Source organism: Miniopterus natalensis, chromosome 17, assembly GCF_054644295.1.
Source record: "Miniopterus natalensis isolate mMinNat1 chromosome 17, mMinNat1.hap1, whole genome shotgun sequence".
Classification (NCBI taxonomy): domain Eukaryota; kingdom Metazoa; phylum Chordata; class Mammalia; order Chiroptera; family Miniopteridae; genus Miniopterus; species Miniopterus natalensis.
Window position 1 is genome coordinate 13,472,526 of NC_142097.1, and position 26,374 is coordinate 13,498,899.

Sequence of the window (26,374 nt, forward strand, 5' to 3'; positions counted from 1 at the left end):
GCCCCGTGCATTAACTACCACAGTTCCTCAAAGGCTGACAACTCTCTGATTTGGGGGCTGGTGGGTGGCCTTCTCTTCCCGGGCCCTGTATTTCCCCTTCTGCATGATGTGGTCATCAGAGGGCTGGGCTAGCTCAGAGTTTCTCAAAATGCGGCTCACATGTGCTTTATGTGCATACAGGGTGTCCCCCAAAAATGTAAACATACTGTAGATTTTATTATATTTTGAAAATGAAATGTATTTTAATAAACAATGCCTTTACAATTATTCAAAGTGTTATGTACATTTTGGGGGGACACCCTGTATATTAATACATCAAGTAGCATCTCTTTCAATTTTCATTTCATGAGGGACCAACAAAAACTTAAAACAGCAGGCAGTGGCTGAGCATGGCATTTGAGAATAGTCTAGAGATTAGTATTTTTCAAATGTGAGTAAAATAAAACTATTCTTGCAATACTCCAAGAATACATCCATAGACCCCCCAACACCTGGGTGTTGGCAACCTGCTTACTTACTCATGTCTTTCAGTTGTGAGTCTCCCTGCCAAAGTTTAGTCTCCGTGATTGGAAATACATTTTTTATATTATCTGATAAGTAAAAATGTAAAATTTGAAAGTGTAGAACTGGCAGATTCCTGAGAATATCTGCAAGCACCTCAGAAGCAGGTATAGGTGACCATAAACCAACTGTTCTGTTTCTCATAGAAGAAATGCTTAAATTGACAGCCAGTGAACTGAGGCAAGACATGAAGTGGTGTGAGGAGCCAGAAGCACAACCTGGGGCAATGACAGGTCTGCTTCTCAGAAGAGAGACAAAGGGTCCCTGAGCTGCAGGGTAGGGAAGAACAGTCACAGACGCAGGGGATGGAGGGCTGAGATCGCTGTTAGCCCTGGGACTTCTCAATTATGTTACCACGTGCCTGTGGAACGAGAGCTTTGACAGGAAGGAGATAGAACCTGCCAACTTCTCTTCCTGGAATCATTTCATGCACCACTCCTTGCAAGAAGGATTTTGTGGCTGTCTGGATGGAGCCCCAAGAGGAATGCCAATAATTCTAACACCACAGCACCGTTCAAGGTGCCTAGGAAGAAATACCAAAACTAGAGAGTTTCTTGAGCTGGGGCAGACCACAGGCTTGGCCACAGGCATAGCCCGAACATCAGAATCCCCCAGGCCCTGGCTGCCTGCTGCTGAGCCCGGCCTGCCCCCAGCTCCAGCCTCCACAGCCTGGGATACCTGAAGGCAACGATGGAATGAAGGCAATGATGGAATGAAGGCAATTATGGAGCAGACAGGGTGAAAGAGCTCATGTTCCCCACCGAGGAGGAAACAAAGCTGCTCACAACTGTCAGAGCTCTGAAGGTCTGCTCTGTGCAACTGACTGTGACAGTCCCCCACAGTGCCACCTTGGACACAAGCCTGGAAGCAGAATGTGGAAGGGTGTGTCTTCAGCCTACAGATGGAAGGATTTAGGGTTGAAAAGAAATGTCCCTGGATTACTGGGTCAAAGACAAGGAATGATCAATTCTTGAAGGATCTCCCTCTCTTGGAAACCCCTTTAATAGAGCTGCTGGAGTCCAACCAGGGGCCAGGGGCTGGAAAAATGGCCTCAGGTCACTGTCCTTTAGGCCCACAACCTGAGGTAGCTGCTGGGCCGTTTTATCCACTGGGCACCATGGGCACAGTGTCCACAGCCTACGAGTTTTTCCAGGTTATAAAAATATCTGAAACCTGAAAAAACAACTGTGAACTCCGAAATACGAAAGAAACCTGCAAAACTGAAAGCAACAAATGCTTCATTGAACGTCTGCAGTCAACTACAGCTCAAGTCATATAAGTGACGTTTACTGGGGAACCTGGGAGCATTTGATATCTTGCTACGATGTGGGGTGGAGCCTACAAAGGTGTTTCTATTTCCCTGGCCTCACACGCACCCCTCCCTCTGCTGGGCTAGCTGGCCTGGCTCCCTGGGCCTCTTCTCCCTCACCCCCCTTTCCTCTTGATCTCAATTTCTTTCACCCTGGCTGCCACTGTCCATCAGGACCGAAACAGATGCCCCAGGAATCTCCCACCAGCCGGGACAAGCCGCTGGGCTCCTACACACACCCTCGTGAGGAATCTCGGCAGCTGGCCCTCGGGGCCAGGAGGCCCTGCCCTGCTCTCTGCGCTCCAGCCCGGCAGGCTTGCCCGGGCCAGGCAGGGGTGGAATCTTAATTGAGCTGGGACCCCGAGGCAGTGTCATGTGGCTGTTAGAAAGGCAGGCTTTGGAATCTGGCAGACAGCTTCAACGCCTGTATCTGTTGGGTGACTTGGGGCAAATTATTCTGTCTCTCTGAGTCTCAGTTTCCTCACATGCACAATTACACTCATAATTATTAAAATTGAGTATAAATCATTATACCAAAATTATTATACCCATAATCATAGCCTTACCCACAGGGCACAGAGGACTGCTGTGATGCTTTAGAGGGGATAATGGGTGTTAAGCTTTCACTTTAAACGACAATAACAGCAACTCACACTTTCACTGGCACTGACTGTATTCCAGACCATGTGACCCCTTCCAGACTGCTTCAATGAGTTCTCCCAACAACTTCATGACAGAGGTCCTATTTTTTAATTTTTTTGTTAATCTTCACCCGAGGATATTTTTTCCCTTGATTTTTAGAGAGAGTGGAAGAGAGGGAGGGAGGAAGAGAGATGTGAGAGAGACACACCAATAGGCTTCCTCCTGCACGTGCCCCGACTGCGGCTGGGGCTCGAACCTGCAACCCGGGTACGCATCCTTGACCAGGAATCCAACCCACAATCCCTCGGGGTGTGGACCAATACTCTAACCAGAGTCACACAGGCCAGAGCGACAGCGGTCCTATCTATCATCCCTGTGTTGTTGATGAGAAAACTGTAGCTCAGAGACTTTAAAGATTGTTCCCAGGATCACACAGCTAAGATTCTAGTACAGGCGGGCCGAACCCTAAGCCCACGCACTGTCCGCAAAATGGTAGCTTTATAAATCATTCTGCCATGGGCAGTGGACCTCAGCAGAACACGGACCTCAGAACCAGAAAACCTGGGTTTGAAACGAGGCTTTACCTTTAAGTGGGTGTAAGGTTTTGAGCAGCCCTGTGGCCTCTCATCCTGTCCCCTTGCGTGTGAGTGAAAATAACAAGGCCCGTTCTGCCAACCGCACAGGGTAACAGCCAGGTTCAGATCAGATGCTGGATGTAAGTGTTGTGTGGGCCAACAAGCACTTGGCAACCACGTGACAATGAACCTTCTTTAGGCCATGCCAGCTAAGTAGTTGTCCCAGCTCCACTTGAATACTTCCAGGGACAGGGGGCTCACTTTGGTTAGAAAGTTCTTCCCTTTGCAAAGTCCACAGGGTGCCCTGACAGCTGGGAAAACCCTTGCAGAACCACACTGGCTGCCGAAGACACCTAAGGCTTGTGTCTTTGCCCAGCCGGGCGTGGCTCAGCGGTTGAGCGTCGACCTGGGATCCAGGCGATCGGGGTTCGATTCCTGGTCAGGCACATGCCCGGGTTGCGGGCTCGATCAATGACTGTCTCATCATTGATGTTTCTATCTCTCTCTCTCCCTCTCCTTTCCTCTCTCTGAAATCAATAAAGATATATTTTTTAAAAAAAGAAAAAAAGACTTGTGTCCTTGCTCCCGCCATTCTGCCAGGGGAGCCCTGACCACAGGAGGCAGATGGAGGCAGTAATGTTCTTGGTCTGCACTGGCTCCTCTCCTGCTAACTCCTCTCCCATTCCTACTTGTCAGACTCCCAGCCAGGAGGAGGGGATCCAGATCAAGGAAGAATGTGCAGGATGCAGCAGACACTGCTAGCTGCTCCAACCACTCACACTTCCTGACCCCCTGCCCTCTGCAAACACCTGTGGCACCCCACTGGTCCTGCCACACCTGGCTGGCACTTGGGCTCCAGGGTCAGGATCATGTGGACCTTAGAACTCTTCCCTTGTTTGTCTCGACCCTCCTTGCCAAGAAATCCTCAGTCACTCTTGTGCCCATACCTTAAAAGACTCCAGGAATCCCCCATGGCCCCCATTCTCAAACTTGTCCTCTTCTGGGCCCAGTCCCAGCATGGCCTGTGTGTGGGCATGGAGCTCATCGTGAAGGTTGTCCAAGAGGGCAGCCCTTGTCCGGTCCTGGAAAGGAAAGAGGGTGGAGGTTGTGGAGCTGGTGCTGAGAGCAGAGATGTGCCCTCTCCCTGGGCACTCCAGACACCTGGCTGAGGGTTGCTGTTCTGGCCAACTGCACCTTGGTGACGGTGTGGGCCTAAGGCCAGACTGGGCTCCACGCTCACAAACGTTGCAACTGTCACTACAGCTCCATGTCCAGGCCTCTGCTTTCTTCCCTCTACCCCTTCGCCCTGGGCCATTCCACCCTCCCAGCTCTACCCCGCCAACTCCCAGTCCAGATCTCTACCCCAAGCTCAACATCCATGTACCCAACAGCTCTCCGCTCCTCTCCATCCAGATGTTCCTCCAGAGCTACACATACAACCTCCAGGGGGCACCATTCACCCAGACCTGGACTAGCCCTTTCAGCAACCCAGCCTTTGCAGCCACCTCCAGATCAGCAGGTCCTGACACAGCTCATCCCCCAATGGTTCCCATGTCTGCAGAGCCCAAGCTGAAGGCCTAAGGGCCACCCCACAATTCCACTTCTCCCCACCCTTAATACAGAAGTCCATCAAGTCTTCCCGATTTTTTTTAAAAAGGTTTAAAATGGTTTTAATGTAAACTGACCCTTCCTCCTGTGCCTGGTATAAGCAAGTTACCACCACTTCTCTTAGACTCCTGTAATAGCGTCTAACTGGCCACCTTCCCTGCCCTCCTCCCTTCAATCTGTCCTCCCCACCGCTGTCAGAGTCCCCATCTAATATGCAAATCAAACATCGCTCTCCTGCCTAAGTCCTTTAATAAGGCCCTCACCTCCGGCTCAATGCCCTTCTTGATATGACCCGACCAGAGTCTCCCACTGAGTCCCCACCATTCCATCCCTCACATGAGTCCTTCCCTCGGGCCTCATCAAACCCTCTGGCGCTCCCTCACGAAGCTGTACCCCGGTTCTGCTTTGCTCATACGGTTTCCCATGCCTGGAATAACCCTCCCCACTCTTTCCTCTTGGCAAAAGGCTCATCAGGTATTCAGACTCAGCAGCTGAAGGGCCACCTCCTCCAAGAAGCCTTCCCTGAATACACCCTAGGCCCCCATAGGCGCTATCCTAAGGACAGTCACTATCCTACGTCACAGCCCCCATGCTGGCCTCCATCACGGCCCAGTGCTGGCACACTGTATTGTACCTGTCCAGTCATGCCCCTCCCACCAGCCTGTGAGCTCTATACAGGCAGAATCTGAGTCTCATTTATTCCCACGTCCCAGGAAACAGAACAGAGCCTGGCACACAGTAGGTGCTCAGTAAACAACCGGTGGCAGAAATTGAGTCTCATTTATTACCGTGACCCAGGAAACAGAACAGAGCCTGGCACACAGTAGGTACTCAGCAAACAACTGGTAAATGGTTGACTAGACCTGAAGTTTGGACTTAGTTTCCACAGGAAGAAAGGGTTACTATATTAACACAGGGCTGATGACTGACAGGGGCAAGGATGATGCCCCCCACCTTGAACAGCCCCCAGGAACAGCCCCCAGGCAGAGGCTGGCTAACAGGAGGGCAGAAGGAAGACTATCAGAAACCGTGCTCTCACCTCCAGCTTTGCGAATTTGTCCGACTTGCAGCAAGCGTTCTCGGCGTTGGTGAGCTTGGTGAGCAGAAACTCCCTGAATTCCGGGCCCTGGAACAGACAAGAAGCCCCGGGACTCTCCCAGCCTCACAATGCGTCGGCAGAACAGAGGATCTGGGAGCGCCCCTGAAAAGTCCCTTCTGACATTTGATCATTTCTAGCCCAGGCCGAATCCATCTGCTACGATGCCAACGTGGAAACCAGCTTCCCCAGTCCTGGGGAATCAACCTTCCACACCCACCGTGGCATCTCCATGGCTGGAGGCGACTTTTCCCCGAAGCTCCTGGGACTGGAGCATGGTATAAAAGCACTTCATTTAGCAGAAATTCAAACACCTTGAACCTAGGCCAGGCTGGCAGCAGGAGGAGAGCTGAGGAGAGGCCCCCAACCCTGCTGAATAAATGCCCTGCTAATGTGCCCAGCCCAGATTCAGCCCCACTCCAACCACTGCCATTCAGGTATGGGAACCTAGGTCCTGATATGAGAGGAGCAGGAAGGAGAGTGTCTTACCTTCTGGAAAACAGGGGGGCTGGGCAGAGGTGGGCCAAAGGCAGGCACATCTTCCCTCGCGGTGACTGAGACCTGAAACAGAGTCTTGGTGTGGGCTAGGGGGTAGCGATCTTAGCCAACTGCCATAAGCTCCACTTTCCACAGCAGACCTCCTCTTCTCACTCCCCCCACTTGCCCCTGTGAGCCATCGCCAGTGTGGCAGAGTTCCTAGAAGTGGGGCTGGATGGCATGGAACGGTCCACATGCTCATCTGCACTGCTGTAGGCCAGAAGCAAGTCTGGCAAGATGACTAGACAGGGCTGAGGAGCACCCTGGGACCCTAACTCTGATGCAGCACAAGTGCTCGGGAGGTCCTGTCTCATTACCGCACTGGAATGGGATGCTAAGCCTAGGAGAAGGTGCAGTGAGAATTATTAGCCCTGGTCACTGATAAGGAAACAGACGTCCGGAGACAAGAAGCGGTCCCCCAAAGGCACACAGGTGATTAGCCAGAGATGAACAGAGAGTCCAGACCCTGCTCTGGAGCTCTTCCCACAACACTGGCTCCCAAACCTGCCCACACTTTGAGTGTTTAAACAATAAATACCGATCCCATGGGCTCCACCCCAAGCCTACTGAATCAGCAGCGCTGAGGCAGAGCCAGGAATCTGCAGCTGTTAACACTCCTGAGAGCTTCTGTGCAGGGGGCGGACTGGTGTCTGGCAGCCCTGACCCCACGCACAGGGTCAGTCGGTCTGGGTGAGGCCTGAACTAACAGCACAGGGTCAGGGCTGGGAATGGGGCGTACAGGACGTCAAGGTGTGCTGCGTGCCGCACAGGGTGTACCGGGCTCTGGGTGAGTGTGCACCTCTGGCCAGCCCTACGAGGCGTGAACTGATGGAGTGAGAGCACCAAGATGTCCTGCGTGGGGTCTCCCAGGCTCAGCACAGGCCCACACCTCCACCTCCCCTCTGCAGGCAGGTGCCCTGGTTTCACCCGTTCTGGGCCCTTCGAGACTGCAGGCCTCTCTGGAGACGCTGCCCTCGCCCCTCCCCGGGCGGGAGGCCACAGACGTGAGCCCGGCCCTGGCGTGCAGCCAGCTGCCTGGACTGTGAAGTAGGGCAGACGCTGAGAGTCGGCCAGACGGGGTGAGCAGGCGGCTCGGAGCCAGGCCAAGGGGCTGCCAGGGTCTGCAGGGGAAGGGGGTGGAGAGGGCTGGTCAATACCCAGCTCAAGGCTCTCCTAGAGCTCAAGGCTGTCTGCACGGCCCAAACTGCAGTGACCGTAGTCAGGAGCCCGAGTATGTTTGGCTGACATGATTTCTGGCTGGTTCCAGCTGCCAAACACAGTTCCCCACCACCACCCGCCATGCACCCTCGTACAAGTCAAGAATTCCACCCTCAGAGCCAGAACCTGAGGAGGGGTGGTGGGGAGGGCCCTGACAAGGCCAGAGGACAGGCCCAGCCCTCCCCTCTTCCCACCTGACAGCCCTTCTCAGCCCTTCATCAGAGTGGGCTATGCTGGCTGGGTAAGTGGCTTCATCCATGTTCTTAAATCCACCAAGTATCCCAGACAATCCACCGCAGCAGCCACGTCCAAAAAGCAGGGGACAGGATCCCTCCTTGTGACAGCCATTCATTTTCTGTCCCCATTGTGTTCCCTCTCCTGACCCCTTTCTAACCAAGCGCGGGGCCTTTGTTGTTCCTGCCTCTTGGGGACGGTTGGGTTGCTGGACTGAAAGCAGAAGCAGCCTCAGCACAGCCCCACCTTCCTGTTTTCTAAATTCAGTGCAGACCGCCCAGCAGGGGCCCCAATGGGGCCTAGCAGGGGCCAAAGCGGGGCGCAGAGGCCCCAGGCTACCCTGGGGAAGAGACTCTCCAAGGCTGGAAAGCAGGAGGATGCGCCAGGAAGTGGGGAACCTCGCAGGGCTCCAGACGCCACAAGATGCCCATGCCCAAGTGTGGCCTGGAAGCCTGAGAGAACTGCCGAGGTCGTTCAAGCGATGGACAGCAGTGAGGGGGAGGGGGGACACAAGCAGGACCCTTCTCCAACGATTAGCTTCACATAAGACTCCCAAGATCTTTGCAGGACTTCAGGGGTCAGAGACAGGGACAGGGTGACCTCAGGCAGGGAGAGAAGGGAGTCCTGGTGATGGTTCAGCTGGGATTTCCTTCCAATCAGGCAGGGTGGAAACCAAATTTGTACCTGAAGAATAATCCGATGTGATATTTCACGCACACCCAAATTTTGGAGCCAAGTTCCCACCTGCTCCAAAGGCTCAGTGTTCACGACCACAGGTAAACCTGGACGCAGACTCCAGCTCCACTGCTCTGTGGCCTCAGGCCTGAAGCAATTTAAAGTCCCTACCTCAACTCTCCCCCCCTTAAAACAGGGCTAATGAATGAGGGGCCCTGTTTGGCCAGAGGCTCGAGAGGATTCAAGAAAACATTGTTTTTAAGGGCCTGGCACAATGCCTGGCATGGATTCAGCACCAGTAAGGGGTAACCACTGCCACCCTGTGCTTCCCCCCCGTATAATACGTACCTAATAAAGGACAGCTGAAATACTATAGAGTTCCCCCAAACCATTTCTTAATCCATCTCACACACACACATACACACACACACACACACACACGTTTCTCAACTCCCCCTCCTTCCCCTCCCGAGCGTACCAGGGCTGGAGGGAACTCTGAGGTTGTCTAGTCCCACTTCCACATCTCACACAGATAGAATCAGAGGCCCAGAGAGAGAAGGAACTGGTCCAAGGTCACAGCCAGAAGCTGGCTCAGGACCAGAACCCCAGGTTCCGGAGATTCTAGGTCTGAGGCCCTTTCCTGCACGTTCCCACCCCATCCCTCTCTTACTTTCCTCTTGTCTTGCCCAGCGGGGGCTTCCTGGGGCACTGCTGAGCCCTCAAGGCATTGCTGAAACCTCACTCACCCTGCTTTTCCATAGGATCAGCCTGCAAGGATCAGCTAAGGTCTCCTTTCACCCTGGACCCCCTGTGGGATCTGACTAGGTCCTCCTAGTCATGGATGAACAGGGATTTGGGGAGCACCTTGGAAGGCTGGTCTTCCTCTCTGCCCCCTGCCTCCTTGGCCCCATTCACAGGTCTTGCCTTCCAACCTCAACGCTTTCCCGACAGGTGGAGCACAAGGTCCCACATCCCAGGGACGGTCTGGCGCTTCCTGTGGGTCCTACTTCATTGCTCTCACCACTTGGTGAGGAAAGCGCTTTTACCTGGACCCCAGGCTGTGGTGGGGACACTTGGTAAAGACTTCCAGCATCAAAGCTGGAGGCGGGGTGGTGAGCTTTAGGCCTCTAATTTTCCTCTGTATTGTCCCACGCTGCTAGGCTCTTGGGAACATGAAGAAGCCAGTCAGCTGAGCTCCATTCCCTATCAGAAACTAAAAGCAAATACTAAACGTCCACAAGAGGTCCCATTCTGCCAGCAGAAGCCCAGCAGACGAGCCACACGCGACTGCCTGGCAGGGTGTGGGAGCCCCCCATCACACAGCACTACTTTGGGGATCCTGAGCAGTAGCTGTGGGCCTCTACGGGCTGTCTGGGCGGCCCAGTGGCTGAACTGCACGCACTGGCTCTCCCGGCTCTTCCCTGAAGGCTGGTTCTGAACATCACTTCCCGGTGCCCCACCCCTGGCACACAGTAGGCACTGAATGAATAAAACTTGCTTCCACCAACTAACCCAGCAGCTGTTTGAAGTGAATGCCCATTTTGGTCAAAATAGGTGAGCCCGTAACCTTCAAGGAAACACCCACACCACAGCTTCTCTAAGTTTTCAACTAAAACTGCTCAGTGGCAGAACCTGAACATGGACATGGAAAGAAAAACGGGAGCAGGGGGAGGGTCTGAAACCTCATACTTGGATTTAAAGTTGAAGTGAATTTTGCTCTAATATATCTGGCTTTGTGCCGATATAATAACTATATAACATTTTTTTTCTCCCAAAATCTTCAAGCAAAACTGGTGCTTCATGAAGATGGCCATGAAGCGTTAGGGCTCCGTAAACCCCCAGAACAAGCATTGGCCCAAGTTATTACACAGGAAATATTTTCAGGCCTCGGCGTCTCCATCAGCAATGACAGACTTTTTCCCTCTCCTTGTAACAGTGGTTCCTAACATAGTGGGGAGCAGGCGGCCCTCTGAGAACCTGAGCTATGGCCTCTTTCCCTAGAAAATGCAAAGCAGCACATAAACACATTTTGCACGCATCTGCAGGGGATTCAAAGACTATGTAACATCCACCTTAGAAGCCCTGCTTCAGCCTATCTCCCTGGGGTCTCATGCCTTCCAACACCACTGTGACATAGAGAAACTGCTGCCCCAGGGGTTGGGGGAAGGGGAGAGTCAGTGATTCAGCATCAGGAGCGGGCAGGGTGAGGGCCGCTGAGGTGCCGGGCTCCCCTGCATGAGGATTTGAAGCTAGTCTGAAAGGCTGCTTATTGGTCAGGAGGCTGAGACCCAAACACTCACAATCCTGCCCCTTGGGTGTCTTCAAATTAAGATCGACCATTTATTCCAGAGCAGCTAAACCAGAGGCCACCCAGTGGCCAGGGTCTACCAGGGCCCTGCTCTCCACCCTTCTCACCAAAGACACCTCTCTCTCTTTCTTTCCTTCGTTTACCACCCTCTTTCCCTTTCCTGACAGTCCTCTCTACTTTTCCCTTCCCCCCTCCAGTTCCGCCTTACGCTAGAAAATGGAATTGCCAGATTCCAAATAGGAGCATCCGGGCTTTTCAGCCCTTGAGTTAGACCCCACTGAGCCTGGAGGGAAGCAGATGGGTGAGATGACCTCAGAGGGTGCTCTACACCAAGAGTCTAGCCCCCAAATCCCAGAAACCTGAGAGCTGTGGAAAATCAATCACACCAAAGCCAGGAGAGACATCTTGGAGAACAGCCCAAGGGACCACTGAGAACTGGTGTTTCCTGATATTGCTGAACCCACAGAGTGGTGAGATGCCTGGGCCACTGCTTCCTCCAATGAGACTTTCTCCTTACCTTGTAGGATGGGGTCTCTGTGCCCGGGCTTTCAACCTGCACCACGATGTAGGCATGTAAGAAGTTGGAGGCAATCATATCTGGGACAAACGGTGTGTTTTCTTCTTGGAAAATGATGGCCACAATGTCATTCCCAATGTGTCTCTTTCTCTGGAGCTAAACAAAAAGTGTTCCATTGTTATAAGCCAGTTGGGAACATCCTGAAAGCAGAACAGATCTATACAGGAAATTCCTCGTTAGTCTATCTTTATACCTAAATCCTGGAACTCAGAGACCTAGCCCTCCAGGGAGCTTTTCATTTTCATCTTTAGAAGCCATCAAAGAGGAAAAAATGGGGAAGTTGCCCAAGTTGTTAGGTAAAGGCTAGCAAGCACCTCACTGAGCTCTATCATCTGTAGAGCTCTGACTCGGGACTCAGGGAGAAGAGTTGAAAGTTGAGGCCCAGCCCTGGCTGTTTTTGCCCAGTGGTTAGAGCGTCCGCCCTCGCACTGAGGGGTTCTGGGTTCGATTCTGGCCATGGGAATGTACCTCAGTTGCAGGCTCAGTCCCCAGCCCCGGTCAGGGGGAGTGAGGGAGGCAACCAATCAATGTGTCTCTCTCACATCGATCTTTCTCTCTTTCTCTCTCTCTCTCCCTTCCACTCTCTTTGAAAAGCAATGGAAAAAATATCCTGGGGAGAGGATTTTAAAAAAAAAAAGTTGAGGCCCAGGTTTTGCCCTGGTAGAGCCTGTAATTGAGCCAGGAAAAACATAAATACAGGTGAAGCTACCTGAGAACAGGAACAAAGCCACCAGCTAGCAAGTGGTAAATTGGCTCCTGCACACAAATGCCTGCCACTGTGGGGTGCAGGGGACAGTAAAGAGAGCTACTAAGTCAGAGGCCTGATGGTAATGTGAGAAGGCTTCCTGGAAGAGGAGATGGGGGGGACACTTGATGGAAATGTGGATGAGCAGGCATGAGGGGCCAGATCATTCTATACCAGAGGGGAGAAGAGCCCAGCTTAGAGAAGCATGGGCCACATGGCTTGGCAGAGGTCGTGGGAGAGAGAGAAATCCAGCCCCGATTCAGTACTCCACACTGTGCCAGGTGCTCTCACAGGCGATCTCAAGCACCAAGCACCTACTGTGTGTCAGGAGACATGCTGGGCTGTTCACATGCACAGTTTCAAATGTTAAGGCTTTCCTGTACACCAAGTCCTGGCTCGGTGCTTACCTACCCATTTGTTCCTTTATTAAGCACCTTCTGCATGCAAGCCCTTTCTTCACTTTGAGTTTCTTGTTTACTGAGCACCTACTATACGCTGAGCCTGGTGCTGGGCACTTTTACACAAATTGTCTCACTTATTCCACACACATCATCCCATTCTTGGGAATAGAAAAATAATATTTATTCAGTCCTTGCCAACAGCCAATCTCGAAATACTTCCCACTTAACACAGGTGAGACTGAAAGAGAACAGCCCTCAGCCGCAGGCGGGGCAGGGGGAGGGGGCCATGAGGGGACAGACACTGAAGGTGAAACACTGAGAGAAAACCTACTTTGGATACAAAGGAATCCGGCTCCCATTTGTTTCTGGAACACTCAGTAGTTATTTTAGAGCCAAATCACAGTCTCATTTGCCAATTTCTTTTTTTTCCAAAGCCGAGCACTATGTTTACAATATTACATCTGTGCTCCCTCCCCAGTTCCCCGCTCAGAAGCGGATGGGCCGGCGTCTGGTGAAAGGCCTACCTTCCTTGCTTACTGCCCTAGAGACTGAAGAGGCGCAAAGAGTGGAGCCAGGCAAATGGTAAAACAGCCAGGGATCAGCTGCTGGTTTGGGGGCTCAACAAGAAAAAAAGCCAGGCCCTCCCTGGGGACACACAACCATCAGAAGCAGCAGATGAGAGAGCGAGCAGGAAAACTCTGGGAGTGGAGGTCTCGTCCAGATTTCCCAGCTGAGGGAGGGAGGCTGCATTCCTGCCCATGGACAGGTGTGGCACGAGATGAGGCTGTGAAAGAAAAGCTGGGGCGGGGGGCTGTCTTGTGCAATAACCAGCTTTACCTCGATGGGGCGGGAAGGGGGGCAAAAGCCTAGGGGCCTGGATACTGAACAGCTGTTAGGGAGGAGGCCTGCCATACGCCAAGCACCATACTGAGCCCTACATTCAGAACCATATGTGATCCCCACAACAACGCTCTGACATGCACAGTGCTATCCCCATTACACAGATGAGAAAAATGAGGCCACGAGGTTAACCACTTGCCCGGAATCACATACCCTACGTGCAGAGCTGGTGTCAAGCTGCCATCTGTGGACCCCATCGCGAACTCTTCACCACCACCCTACACGATCAGGGCACCTGGGCTCTGCTCCCAGCCGTGCCCCAAGCCACTGGGAACTAGCCTTTCAACCACGCTGAGCTGTAGTTCCCCCTGGTCAAAGTGGGATGACCACAGCCCTGCTGTCCCATCCCACGTCAGCAGCACTGCCCCGAGGCCTTGGTGAGATAATGCGATAGAACAGGCTTTGAAGAGAAGCTGAACAGACCGGCCTCTTCTTTATGAAGGAGGGCGGCCAGCCTCTCAGGCAGATGGACCAGAAGCGGGCTCTCACCTCGCGCGCCCCAGGCTCCAGCGCCCTCCCGGCCCAGGTTACCTGCTGGGCGTCTCCCTCGGTAAACGGCAGCTTTGTGGAGACGTGAAACATGATCTCCCTGTCCCGAAATATCGTGTACACTGACTCCAGCCCCGTCTGTCCGTGGGTCACATCCAGGCCTCCTCGGAAACTGTCAGTAAAAAAAAAACAGGGCAAGTGCCGCGGAGAGAGTGGGGTTAGTGGGCAACCTGGTGCCACCTTCCCTACGAGCACGCGCGTCGGTGAAGGAACGAGGGGCCTTGGAGAGTTGAGGGCCAAGAGACTGTGACTCAGGGATAGCAAGTAGATCTGCCCTTCTGAGCAGACGGGCCCTGGTGCTCTACCACAAACCATATTGAAAAAACACAGGCAACCTGGCCGGTGTGGCTCCGTGGTTGAGCACCGACCTATGAACCAAGAAGTTACTGGATCAATTCCCAGTCAGGTCAGGTCACATGTCCGGGTTGCAGTCTCCATCCCCAGTAGGGGGAATGCAGGAGGCAGCCAATTGATGACGTTCCTCGATCTCTCTATCCCTCTCCCTTCCTCTCTCTAAAAATCAGCAACAACATATTTTTTTTAAAAAAGGCAAAGGCAAAACCTCCATTTCTAGCTTTGGCTGTGTCCTCTCCATACCATAGGGCCGTGTGGGAAGGGAGATCATCCACCCACAATCCCACACAAATGCTGTCCGGGTGCCAGCGGCCCCCAAGGCTGGGGACAAGCCTTTGCTCTCTGCAAGGCCATGTCCATGTCCTCAGCCCAGAGCCAGGGCAATCGGCCATCCTGCTGGATGGTGGGGAGCCCCACAGGAGCAGCCAAAGTCCACCTGAAGAGGTGACAGATGCCTGATTCCTGCCCAGGCGGGTGTCTGATGTTGGGGACCCAACTTCGGCAGCACCCAGCCTGGAGGTATCTGAGGCCCCTTCTTGGGCTATCTCCTCCTCACAGGCAGGAAAGAAACTAAGGGACTGAGTGGCCTTCTGGGAGCTGTCCCTTCTTTCTTTATGGAAATGGTGCTGCTAGCCATGGATATCCTTCAGCATGAAGAAGAGAATGCAGGTTCCTTTAAGAAAATGAGATAAAATAGACCCTGGGCATCAGTCCCCCAGGCGCTGTAATACGACCCAGAAAATGTGCTCAGCCCGGGCTGGCAGAAAGCACCCTGGGCTGGGAGTCAGGCACTCCGGGTCCTAGACCTGCTTCTGCGCCCGTCAGCACATGACCTTGGCATTTCACTTCATCTCTCTAGGCCCCAGTTTCCCTTCTCTATAAAATAAAGGGATAGGCTGACATGATCTCTGGGGTCCTTCCTGGTTTACATATACTTTATTTCATTTATTCTAAGACATCATTTTCACATTTTAGTATCTGTGAAATCAGGACGCATCTCCCAAGGATGGCATCTCAGAGGCAATGGAGGCCCTATAACAACAGTAACAACAACGACCACCAGGGCTTCCTCTGCGCACAGCACCCGCGTAAGTGCTTCACAGGATTGTCTATTTTAACCCCCAGCAGCCTGTGGGGTCAGTACTATCTTTATCTCCCTTTCACAGATGAGGAAACTGAGGCTCACAGAGGTTAAGTCACTTGTTCAAAGTCGTAGAGCTAATAAGTGGCGGAGGTGGAACTGTAACCCGTGTGTGACTGACTCTGGACGGCAGTAATGACCCTGAAGGAAAGGAAGACAGAGGGAAAGAGGTGGAGGAAGAGGAGAGAAGGGAGCAGCGGGAGAAAGGGATCCCTGAGCACCTGCTACCCGGCGGGCACGGAGCTGGGGGTCTTCACGCGCGCTAGGAGATCCTGTTAACTCGGCTGCTGGAGTGGGGAAGTCTGGGCTCTGTCATGTGCCGGCCACGAAGCACACAGGTCGGGCCGGCTCTGAAGGCCCTTCCCAAATGTTGCCTTTGCCAAGGAAAATCAAAGGCCAGAGTTTTCCAAGCAACAGCTCCAATATTCTTTCTATCCACTTAGAGAACCACAGATTGTTGTATAGATTCCTGCCAGTGTATTATCTAAAATGGGTCATTTCCCCCAAACAGCACAGGGCCCTCTTTCCTGAATGCTGGCAGGTGAGTGACAGGGAAGGTGGATTCGTTTCACTCTCAGTCTGAGCCAAATATAATTAGGAAGGCACGTCTGAGGTGGAGCGGTTTCAACGTGCATCCTAAGGCCGGACGTCAATGCCTTTCAGACAACCTGCCCTCCTGGGTTATCCCTTGGAGCACCGCTCCCTTAGGGAGGAGTGTTGATCGTTTGCTGAAAAACAACCCTGTGTTTCTAGTGTGTGTGTTTAACTCCCACGTCCCCTCCCTGAAACTCAGCTGTCCACGCTCACCCTTCCTCTCCAAGTCATCCATGGGGCCGGAGCCATCGCTTGGCTAAAACCTACCCTTTGAAGTCCTGTAGGGTGATCGTGTCCCCCAGAAGGTCCAAGAACTCCCTGAAAGCTGGGCTCTCCTCATTGTTCCCAAACAGCTCCTCCTCCAGGGTCTGGAAGAGAAACAGGCCAGGGGCAAGAGTTAGAAAGAGCCTTCTTGGTGCCCAGGGAAGGAATGTGGTTGTCCAGTTACCTGGCCCCTTTCTCTCTCCCCCCCTCACCCACCACAATCACCATCCAGTGCTTCCATCCTCGCCTGGAGGGAGCACTGAGGCTCATTCACAGACCTGGATTTGGGGTGGGCTGGTTAATGAGGTCTTGCTCTTCAAACAAAAGCTGCTGCTCAGTACAAAAAGCAAAGTTAAAAAGCCCTGGCCGGCATAGCGCAGTTGGTTAAGCATCGTCCCATGCACCAAAAAGCAAAGCTGAAGCAGAGTTCTTGGACATGATGCCAAAAACCAACCCATAAGTGAAAAATTGATCATTGGACTTCTGACTAACGACTCCTAACTGGACTATATAAAGAACTCTTAAAACTCAATAGCAATCCAAACCACAATGAGATACCACTTTACACGCACTGATGGCCAGAATCAAGAAGAAAGACAAGTGTTGGTGAAGATGCGAAAAATCAGAATCCACATATGCTGCTGGTGGGGATGTGTAATGGGGCAGATGCTTTGGAAAACAGTCTGGCAGTTCCTCGAAAGGCTAAACACAGGGTTACCATAAGACCAGCAATTCCACTCCTAAGAATATAGCCTAGAGAAATAAAAACATAAGTCCACACAAAAACGTGCACTCGGATGTTAACAGCAGCATCCTTCATAAAAGCCCCAAAATGGAAACAACTGAAAAGTTCATCAGCTGACAATGAAAAAATAAAACGGGGTCTATCCATACAATGGAGAAATAAAGTGCTGACTCCTGCTACAAGAATCTTGAAAACATTATGCTAAGTGAAAGGCACCAGACCCAAAAGGCCACATATTATGATTCCACTTAAATGAGATGCCCAGACCAGGAAAACCCACGGAGACAGAAAGTCGATTTGTGGTTAAGAGGAGCTAGAGAGAGTGGTGACGGTGACGGAGAATGGCTGCTAATGAATCTAGAGTTTCTTTTCGGGGCAACGAAAACGTTCTGGAGTGAGATAGTGGTGAGAGTTGGGTAATTCTGTGACTATACAACAAACCCCTGAATTGTACACTTTATTTAGATATAATCCACATAGCACTGTGAATTGTATGGTACGTGAGTTATACCTCAATAAAGCTGTTCTAAATTTTTTTAACAGTAAAAAATAATCCAATTAGAAAATAGTCAACAGTCAGACTTCTTAATCTAGTTTCTTTCTCTTATTATCTTTCTGTACTGTACAGAGATAGAGAAGACTGTGATTGTAAATAGCATCTTCTGCTATCTATTTTAAGGATTAGGATCCATTGTGATTAACTTTCAGTTTAAAGTTTCTATTACTATGCTAATAAAAAAAAGAAAATAGTCAAAAGACAAGAATAATCATTTCACCCAAGAGGTTATATAGATGGCAAATAAGCACATGAAAGGATGTTCAACATCATTAGCCATTAGAGAAATGCAAATTAAAATAATAATAAAAGATATCCTTACACATCTATCAGAATGGCTAAAAAAAAAAAAATAGTGACAACACCCAATGCTGGCAAGGATTTGGTCTGGGTCAATCAAACGTTGCTGGTAGGAACGTAAAAGGGAACAACCACCCTGCAACACAGTTTGGCAGTTTCTTACATAACTAAACATACAGTTACCATATAAGCCGGTGATTGTACCTCTGGGGCATTTATCCCACAGAAATAAAAACTTATGTTCACACAAAAACCTGTCTGCAAATGTTCAAAGCAGCTTTATTCATAACAGCCAAATACTGGAAACAATCCGGCTCTCCATCAATGAGCAAATGGTTAAACAGACTGTGGTACACCCACGCCGTGGAATACTACTCAGCCAGAAAAAGGAAGGAATTAGTAACATACTCCAGCACTTGGATGCATTTCACCAAGTGGAAAAAAGCCAATCCCAACATTTTATATACTGCATGATGCAATTTAGAAAACCCTTTTGAAAGGACAAAATTTTAGAAATTGGAGAACAGATTAATAGTTGCCAGGGATTAAAGACGGGAGGGGGAAGGGAGTACAGAGGCAGAAGGGAGGTTAGCATGGTGACAAAAAGGCAACACAAGATATCCTAAAAGCAAAAAGGGTGATGAAATTCTGTACCTTGACTGTAACCTAAACATGTGATAATTATATACAATGAGATACACACACACACATACACACACACACATATACACGCTCCAGATGAGTACATATAAAATCGGGGAAATTGGGATAAGACCATGGATTGCATGGCTGTGATATTGCACTATATTTTATAAGACATTACCTGTGGGGGAAACTGGGTAAAGGGCACACAGGTCTCTATATTATTTCTTCCAACTGCATGTAAATATACAAATATCTAAAATGTAAAAGTTTAATAATCTTTTTTTAAATAGAAAGCAAAGCTGAGAACAGGAGTGAGCTCTACAGTTGTAACTGGCTTAAAACACAAAGTGGCTCTGCCTACTGACAGGCTCTGCCCACAGTGGCAGGGTCTGCAAACAGTTGAGGGTTTGGCAAACATCCACAGATGGCCATGAGCAGCCTCAGATGACACAAATACAGTCTGTACAACCACTTCAAGAAGAAAGTCTCCAATAGTGATTCTTTAACACCTCCTTAATGCCTACATTAAACAAAAGAGAGCAGACCTGAGGCTCCAAGCCTTCAACAGGTAACAGAATCTAGTTAGATTTCAGTAATTTATATTTTTTATAGTATTTCTGTTTAGAATTACCTTTGTTTCATATAAACGATACCAATTTTCCAATCAGAGTACCAATATAAATTTTCCTTTAAAAATAAATGCATTTAAGTTGGAAAAAAAAACTTAAAGAAAATATTAAGCAGTTTAGAGCAGAGGTGTGATAAAAACTGTAACAGTGCCATACAGTGGAACAAACGGTATGATACAGATACTGGAAATGGTCTGTGAATGTCTGAAGTTTGGGACACACCGCTCTCTAGGAGAGGCCTGCAAGCTATAGCCTGTGGGCCAAGTCTGGCCTGCTGCTTGTTTTTAATAAGTAAAGTTGTATGGGAACACAATCAGGCCAATCATTTACATATTGTCTTTGGCTGCTTTTGCACTACAGAGGCAGGGTTGAGTGGCTGCAACAGAGACAGTATAGCCCATGAAGTCTAAAATATTTACCATCTAGCCCTGCACAGAAAAGTTCCCCAGCATGACAGGAAGGCATCCTGGCCCCAGCCCAACATCCTATTTACCCCAGGTCATGAGGCCTGGGAGAACTACCTCCAGGCAATATACATCTTCTACTGGGAAAACAATCCAGCTCCTGCTCTCTCCAGATTTACACCCAGCCTGGTATTAGCATTATCTTTATTTTTGCACTGGCATTGAGCTTGACCATGCACTCAGGGAGGGGATCTTAGTCATCACTTATATCCCCCACAATGCTTAGGACAGTGTCTGACAAACAGAAGAGTTAGATGGGGCTTATTTATATCCTAAAACCAGCACAGGGCTTTTATGCAACAAAGGTTCATATTAAATGTCCCCAGGCTGTAGGTTTGCAAAACAACAATCTGCCGAGTTGTGTGTTTTTTTTAAAAAGACTTCTCTCCCTGTGAGCCCCCACCCTGCCTCAGCAGCATCAGGTATGTAAATAACAGACAGATGCCTTTTCGGAGGTGGATGGTTAATGTTCGGTAATTGTAACTTTGCTGGAACATTGGACTGTAATCACCTTATGAGAACTGCTTTGGTAAATTTCACAAGCAAAGAGCTTTAATCAGGTAGGTTAGATTAGCAGAGCTGTACAAAATAAAAATGCAATATGTGAAAACAATCAGAGCGGCTACCTGAATAATCTCCCTTAAATTATATGATTCATCTGTGTTGGTCTTTCAGCTCCTAACCTCTTCACTTAATTAGAGTGTTTTGAAGTGAACACATGTCTCTTGTGGTCTAATATCTTCAGACAAGGAAGTCAGCTATTATGTAGCCAGACACACATGAAAAAAAACAACAACCCACAGATAATAGTGAAAGGTACTGTCAGCCTACCATTAGCAGGGCCAAAACTTTTATTCATTTATTAATTCACGTAACAAAAAATTATGAGTGTATTTATACAAAGTTGCCATGCTAGGATACAAAGATAAAACGAGTGTGGAACCTTCTTTCATAAAAGCTAGGTGAGGAGCCCTGGCTGATGTGGCTCAGTGGTGAGAGCGGTGGCTTCCGCACCAAAGGGTTGTGGGTTTGATTCCCAGTCAAGGGCAGGTACCTTGGTTTCAGGTTCACTCCCCACCCCTCATTGGGGAGAGTGCACGAGGCAACCAGTCGATGTTTCTCTCTCACATTAATGTTTTTCTCTCTCTCTTTCTCTCTCCCCTTCCCTCTCTTCCATTCTCTCTGAAAAGCAATGGAAAAAAATATCCTCAGGTAAGGATTAACAAAAACACAAAAAGCAGAACATCAAAAAGCTAGGTGAGCAAACATCAGCGTGTTCTGCAGGCTACTTCTCAGGATGTTAATAAATATTCAACAAAATTATCAAGAGTCCTTTACCTTGGGGTTCCTAGAACCTTTAAAATGATTCTATACAACAAAAACCCCTCCACAACATTTGTTCGCAGAGTACTTCACCAGACTAAGTGTCTCATGGAACACACTTTGAGAAATATTACTCGTAACTAACTCCAAAGCATCATGTAAGCGCTAAAAGAGACAGAGGAGAGGGAGCAGTGGTGTTTGGGTAAATTTTTTAACAACCAGCTCCCCAAACTGGGAAACAGAAACCCTGGTGTTTGCCAATTACCATGGTGCCAATACTTCCGCCACGGCTGAATTCCAGCTATAAACATGACATCGCTGAATACAGATTTAGGAAGAAATGTACACAATTGGCTCCCACACTACTGATGTCTGGGGAGAAAAAGCTATTCCCAGGCGGGAGGATGGCAGGCAAAGAGAGCAGCTTGGGCTAATCCAGTCCCTCTACCCAGTCTGAATTTCTTTGTGACCAACAGTCTATAGATAACGACAAGCTGAGGTAACCAGGAAGAATTAGAATTTACTGTATGGAAAACTACATTGCCACTTAAAGGCTTTGCAAGCCTCTGTGTGAGGTGCAGCATACCTTGACAAGTCGGCCACCTCCAGTCTAGCTCATACATGAAATCGCTGCATTCAGAATATCTAGCCCTTTGCGGTCGTATTAAATTTGGACATGGGTGTCGTACTGGTCGGAATTAAGAGCTTTCAGAGAAATTATGAACTGATACATGAATGAATAGAGTTAAGATTCGTACGGTTCCTTGCAGTGGTGGCTGAGAGCAGACATATGACCGGAACGGTAAAAAAGCTTTGGTGGCTGAGAGTAGACAAACGACCGCAAAGGATTAAGAACCTAGTACAGGGCTCCTGTACTTGGGGAAAGGAAAAAAAGAGTCCCCAGTGAGAAACCACAGGACATAGTGACCAGTAGGGATTTGTGGTGCTTACCTGCCTGGCTTTTTGATAAATGACCCCAAATTTGAATGTGTTCTTGACATCATGCTCATCATAGGACACAATCATGTGGGAGGCCTGGAAAATGCGGGAGGAAAAATGAGATTGTTTATCAACCTGGAGGGAAATAAAAGGGGAAGCACCCATATCAGTGGAGAGTGTGCCCCTGACAGGAGACACCCACACACGTAGAAGAGAGAAAGAGTGAGGTCAGAAGTAGATGGTCAGGATGCAACTCCAAAGGTCTTAGATAGGTCTCAACCCCTGAGCGTCCCTAATGGTCACACCTCTGGATCACTCATTCCTTTCCCATCCAAATGTGCCAGTCAAGGCTTGGGCACACAGGGAGCCCAGCAGGACTCAGGGAACTGACTTTACCCATGTTTTACCCACAGTGTAAAAAGTAAAGCCAGGCCCCCAAAGCTGGTAAACGAAGATGACACTCGCTCTAATTCCACCTCTAATCAGCAATATGATTTTGACGAGGCATTTCACCTGCCCGAATTTTAATCCCCCTTACCTATAAAGGAGAGGCCTAAAAGGAGACCATTATTAGGAGGAACATACCCTAATGCAATATGCACAGGGCAAAAAACCATAGCCACTAGTTCTATCTAATTTTCTTTTGGGCTTCAAAGAGTTGGTCTCTGAGGATCAGAAACACTAAACTGTAATTTTGAATCTGCTGCTTTTACCTGTATAGCTTTGAGTGAGCCACTTAACTTCCCTGGGCCTCAGTTTCCTCATCCGTGAAATGGAGATGTGTGGTTGCGAAGATTCAACGAGCTCAGGCACATAAAGTGCTGAGCACAGAGCAGCTATCATCATCATCATCATCATCTATGTAACCCCCAGAAATATTTGAGTGGAAACAGCTCAGTGGGAAAGAGAAGAAGATTTGGATGCTACTGGGATATTCTTTGCAATAAAAAGAGGGGATCTAACCTCATATTTTGCTATGGGAGAAACAAACCAGGCACGGCTTGTTGGTGGCAATATGTAGCCCATGTTAGGCTGCCACCCATGACATCTCTCTGGGAGGCTCTCAGCTGCCTGAGGAAATGGACACTTGTCAGCTCCCCCTGGAAGAGCACCGCTGGCCGACCCTGGAGGGAACCACCCACTCGCTCCGGGATGAGTCAAAGGAGCAGAGCAGCTGCCCTGCCAGGGAAGAGGCACCCAGCCATGGAGACCTTCCAAGGAACGTTCTAAACTCTGTGAGTTTTAAAAACACACACACATCCCAGCCAGATGAACATCCCAGCCGGACTAAGCAGTCCTTCCAATACAGAAACATGAAAATACAGCTGCTGCTCCATTACCAGAGCAGGAGGCTTTCCAAGTCATAGTGAGAGCTGTGCAAATGAGCGTCATTAGGTTCTCTCGGCGGATATGATTTGACAACAAAAATTGCCCAACTTGTAGTTAAGTTAGGCCTTTATGATGGGGTTTTAATGTTTGGTTAAACCTCACTAATTCAGCTTTAATTACAAAAAGAAAGGCAGTCTGAATGATAGAAAATGTTCAGTGGACTGCAGCCCGTTACTGGAAAGTGCCTACAGATGCTCAGAGGGCTAGAAAGAAGTGCCTGAGAGAAGGGCTCTGGCACCTTCTCTGGGCAGGAGAGGACCATGTCATTAGCTCAGCCACTGCACAGGGGTAAACGGAGTGTCCTGTCCAATCCTGAACAGTTAAGGTGTTTGTTCCAGGAGGTTCTGGGTGTCCAGCCAAGAAGGGGCCTCTCTTCCTCACCTCGTGGTTCATGGTTGTCAGAACTGGGACTCAGAGCACGGACTGAACCAGCCCAGGAGCTCAGCTGCCACGGCGCAGGGCCCAGTGCAGGCTCCGCAGCTCGGCCCTGCATCCCTTCTCCCTCCAGACCCTGGGCTCACGAGGCAGCAGTGGGTCCCGGGGCTTCTTCCTGTGGCCAATCTAAAGCAATTCACTGTCTGTGGGTGATTTAAGTGCTCTCAGGCCATGACTGTTCTTGAGTGGGCTGTTGGCTTGTCTTATTAATGCTCCTCTCCCACCCCCGTGCCCAGATCAGAACCGTGGTCAAGATTAGGACAGTTCTAAGGAAGCTGTTAACTGAGAACCAGCCAGTTTATTAACCAGGGCCAAACAGGGGCCTGTAAGGCCTCAGAGCTGCTGTTCCATTGGCAATGAGAAGCCGAAGTCTGGCCTTCTGTTTTTTAATGGGGTTCTGCCTCTGTCCCCCTCATTCCTCCATGGTGGCTGACCAGGCCTGCTCCAGCCCCACACCCCAGCGAGAGGCGGGACACTCCCCACTCCAGCGCTGGCCTCCAGGCTGCAGGACCAGCGTGAGGTGGAGAAGCCGCTACACTGCTATCCCTCTGCCGCTTCCACACAGCTGGGGACCGACTTCGGCAGGCCGGAGGCCCAGGTGTGGCCACGGTGGGTTCCCAGTGGAGCAGTTTGTGAAGGGGTGGGCAGGGAGAAGGGAGACGTGCAGGCTTTTCACAGAGACGCAGCAAAACCCCACCGAGATGCAGAGAAGCTCCCACAGAACCCCTGGGGTACAAATCCTCCGTGCCAAGCTCCGGAGCCCCGGGAAAGGGGAGGGGTGATGGTCTCACCTTGGGGTACAGGACAGGGCTGAACTTCAGTCCCACTGCATCATCACAGAAAGCCTGAGCAGGGAAAGAGAAATCACAGCTCAGAGGCCACTAGAGAAAGAACATGGGCGGCCAAGACCTGCGGTGTCAGGAGGTCTGCGTTGGATTTTGGCCCTGCTACTCACTAATGAGTGGCCAGGAAAGTCAACTAACCTTCTGGGGTCTCCTGATGAAGTGAGGACAACTGAAGATATTGGGCACAATTCTGCCCAGCGTTCCCGCTCCCTAAGTTTGGGGCCAGCCCAACTCAGCTGACCATCCTTCTAATCCCACTTGGCTGACTCAGTTTCCAAGTTCCCAGTATCCCAGAGCAGTGACACAGGCCCCTCCGCCAGCTGGTGCTCCTTCCCTAAGGGGTCTTCCATGTGGATCCACAGCTTGGCCATCCCTAAAGCCAACTCTCCTCTGCTGTGGAGGCTCCCTGGCCGCCCTTCCCCTTCCTCCTCTGAAGTCCTGCTCTCCATATCCAGCCGTCTTTCCATATTTCTTGTCTCCTGAACTAGCTGTGAACTTGGGGGCAGAGACCATGGATTATACTGAGCAGCCTCAGCAGTGAGGATGAGAGAGGGAGGGTGTCGGGAAGACAGAGGTGTCTGCCAACAGCCCTCCCCCACCCCCATCCATGCAGTTAAAGGTCAAAGGGTCCAGTGGCCTTCCGCTCTCCAAGGGTAAAGCCCACCCAGGATAAGCCTGCACCCCCACCCCAGAGGCCGGCCCTGGGCTCAAGGAGAATCGCCTTCTCTCAGGGGTTGGCTTTTACCTTTGCAATCTGAGGGATGCTGGGCAACTTGCTCAGTCCAGCCAAGGGGATCCGTTCATGCACTGTCTTCACTTTGGACCTGCAAAAACAGAAGTGTCCACAAGAAGTGGAGTCAATGAGAGGAAGGTGGCTGAGATCACGCCAGACCACAAGGCAGGGACACTGGCTTCATGACTCCCGGGGTCAGATCTGCCTCATCTCACCCAACCCGTGGGTTGAGCACCACACTCAAATGGTGGGAAAATGAAATCCTACTTAGGTACCCCACAGGAGGTGGATACTTAAAGAACCTGCCTCATAAAGCTGTCCCAACCCAAAACATGGGAAAAGCAAATAGTCACCTTCAAGTTCAGCATTATTTTTTGGTTTCTTTGTGGAGTTTTTGTGTTCTCCCAAAGACCTGGGCACAGCTTCTGGATATATTTGGTTCCTGCACGCAATTAAACTTTTATAAAAAGAAACTAATATTTGAAAATCTGGATTTACTCAAAATATAAATAGGATGAAAGTTGCTTTATAAAGGGATTTACCATGAGGCTAAATTTACCCTGTTCCGATTCATTTAGCACATTATGAAAGTGGTGAATTTTTGCGAATGCTTTTCTGCATCTGCTGAGATAATTATAGGGTTTTTAATCTGTAAACCTGGTGGATTACATTTCTGTTGAGGCATCTTTTCATGCCATGGGTAAAATTCCACTTGCTTATGTATTATTTTTTTCATTTCCTGCTAAATTTGTTAATATTTTTTTTTAGCTTCACATCTATGTTCAGTACAACACTGGCCTATTTTTTTCTTGTGCTTCCCTAGTCAGATATTGGTATCAGGGTGTTACTCCAGCCTCATTAAGTTGCTGGGGAGCTTCTCATCATTTGAAAGAGTTCGTATATCTTAGGGATTTTCTGTTCCTTAAAGGTTTGCTAGAACTTATCCGTGAAATCTCTGGGCCTGCTGTTTTTTGTGGGAGATATCTCGGCTTCCAATTCAGTTATTTAATGATGAATATTTAGGCTTTCTACTCTTTATTGGATCAATTTTGGTCATTTGTATCTTTCTATAAAACTGCCCAT

At 49.9% G+C, this 26,374-nt stretch overlaps 1 protein-coding gene across 1 annotated transcript in view; it reads right to left on the bottom strand.

Annotated features, from left to right (window-relative positions):
* RAP1GAP2 (RAP1 GTPase activating protein 2) overlaps positions 1 to 26,374 on the bottom strand; it is a 127,562-nt gene that overhangs the window by 13,625 nt on the left and 87,563 nt on the right. The window contains exons 8-16 of the mRNA XM_087826548.1: positions 25,304 to 25,382; positions 24,505 to 24,558; positions 21,902 to 21,985; positions 16,292 to 16,392; positions 13,918 to 14,047; positions 11,281 to 11,436; positions 6,281 to 6,352; positions 5,735 to 5,821; positions 4,035 to 4,169 (exon numbers count right to left, since the gene is read on the bottom strand). Coding sequence (XP_087682674.1) covers positions 4,035 to 4,169; positions 5,735 to 5,821; positions 6,281 to 6,352; positions 11,281 to 11,436; positions 13,918 to 14,047; positions 16,292 to 16,392; positions 21,902 to 21,985; positions 24,505 to 24,558; positions 25,304 to 25,382 — 898 coding nt within the window. The remainder of the gene's footprint in view (positions 1 to 4,034; positions 4,170 to 5,734; positions 5,822 to 6,280; positions 6,353 to 11,280; positions 11,437 to 13,917; positions 14,048 to 16,291; positions 16,393 to 21,901; positions 21,986 to 24,504; positions 24,559 to 25,303; positions 25,383 to 26,374) is intronic.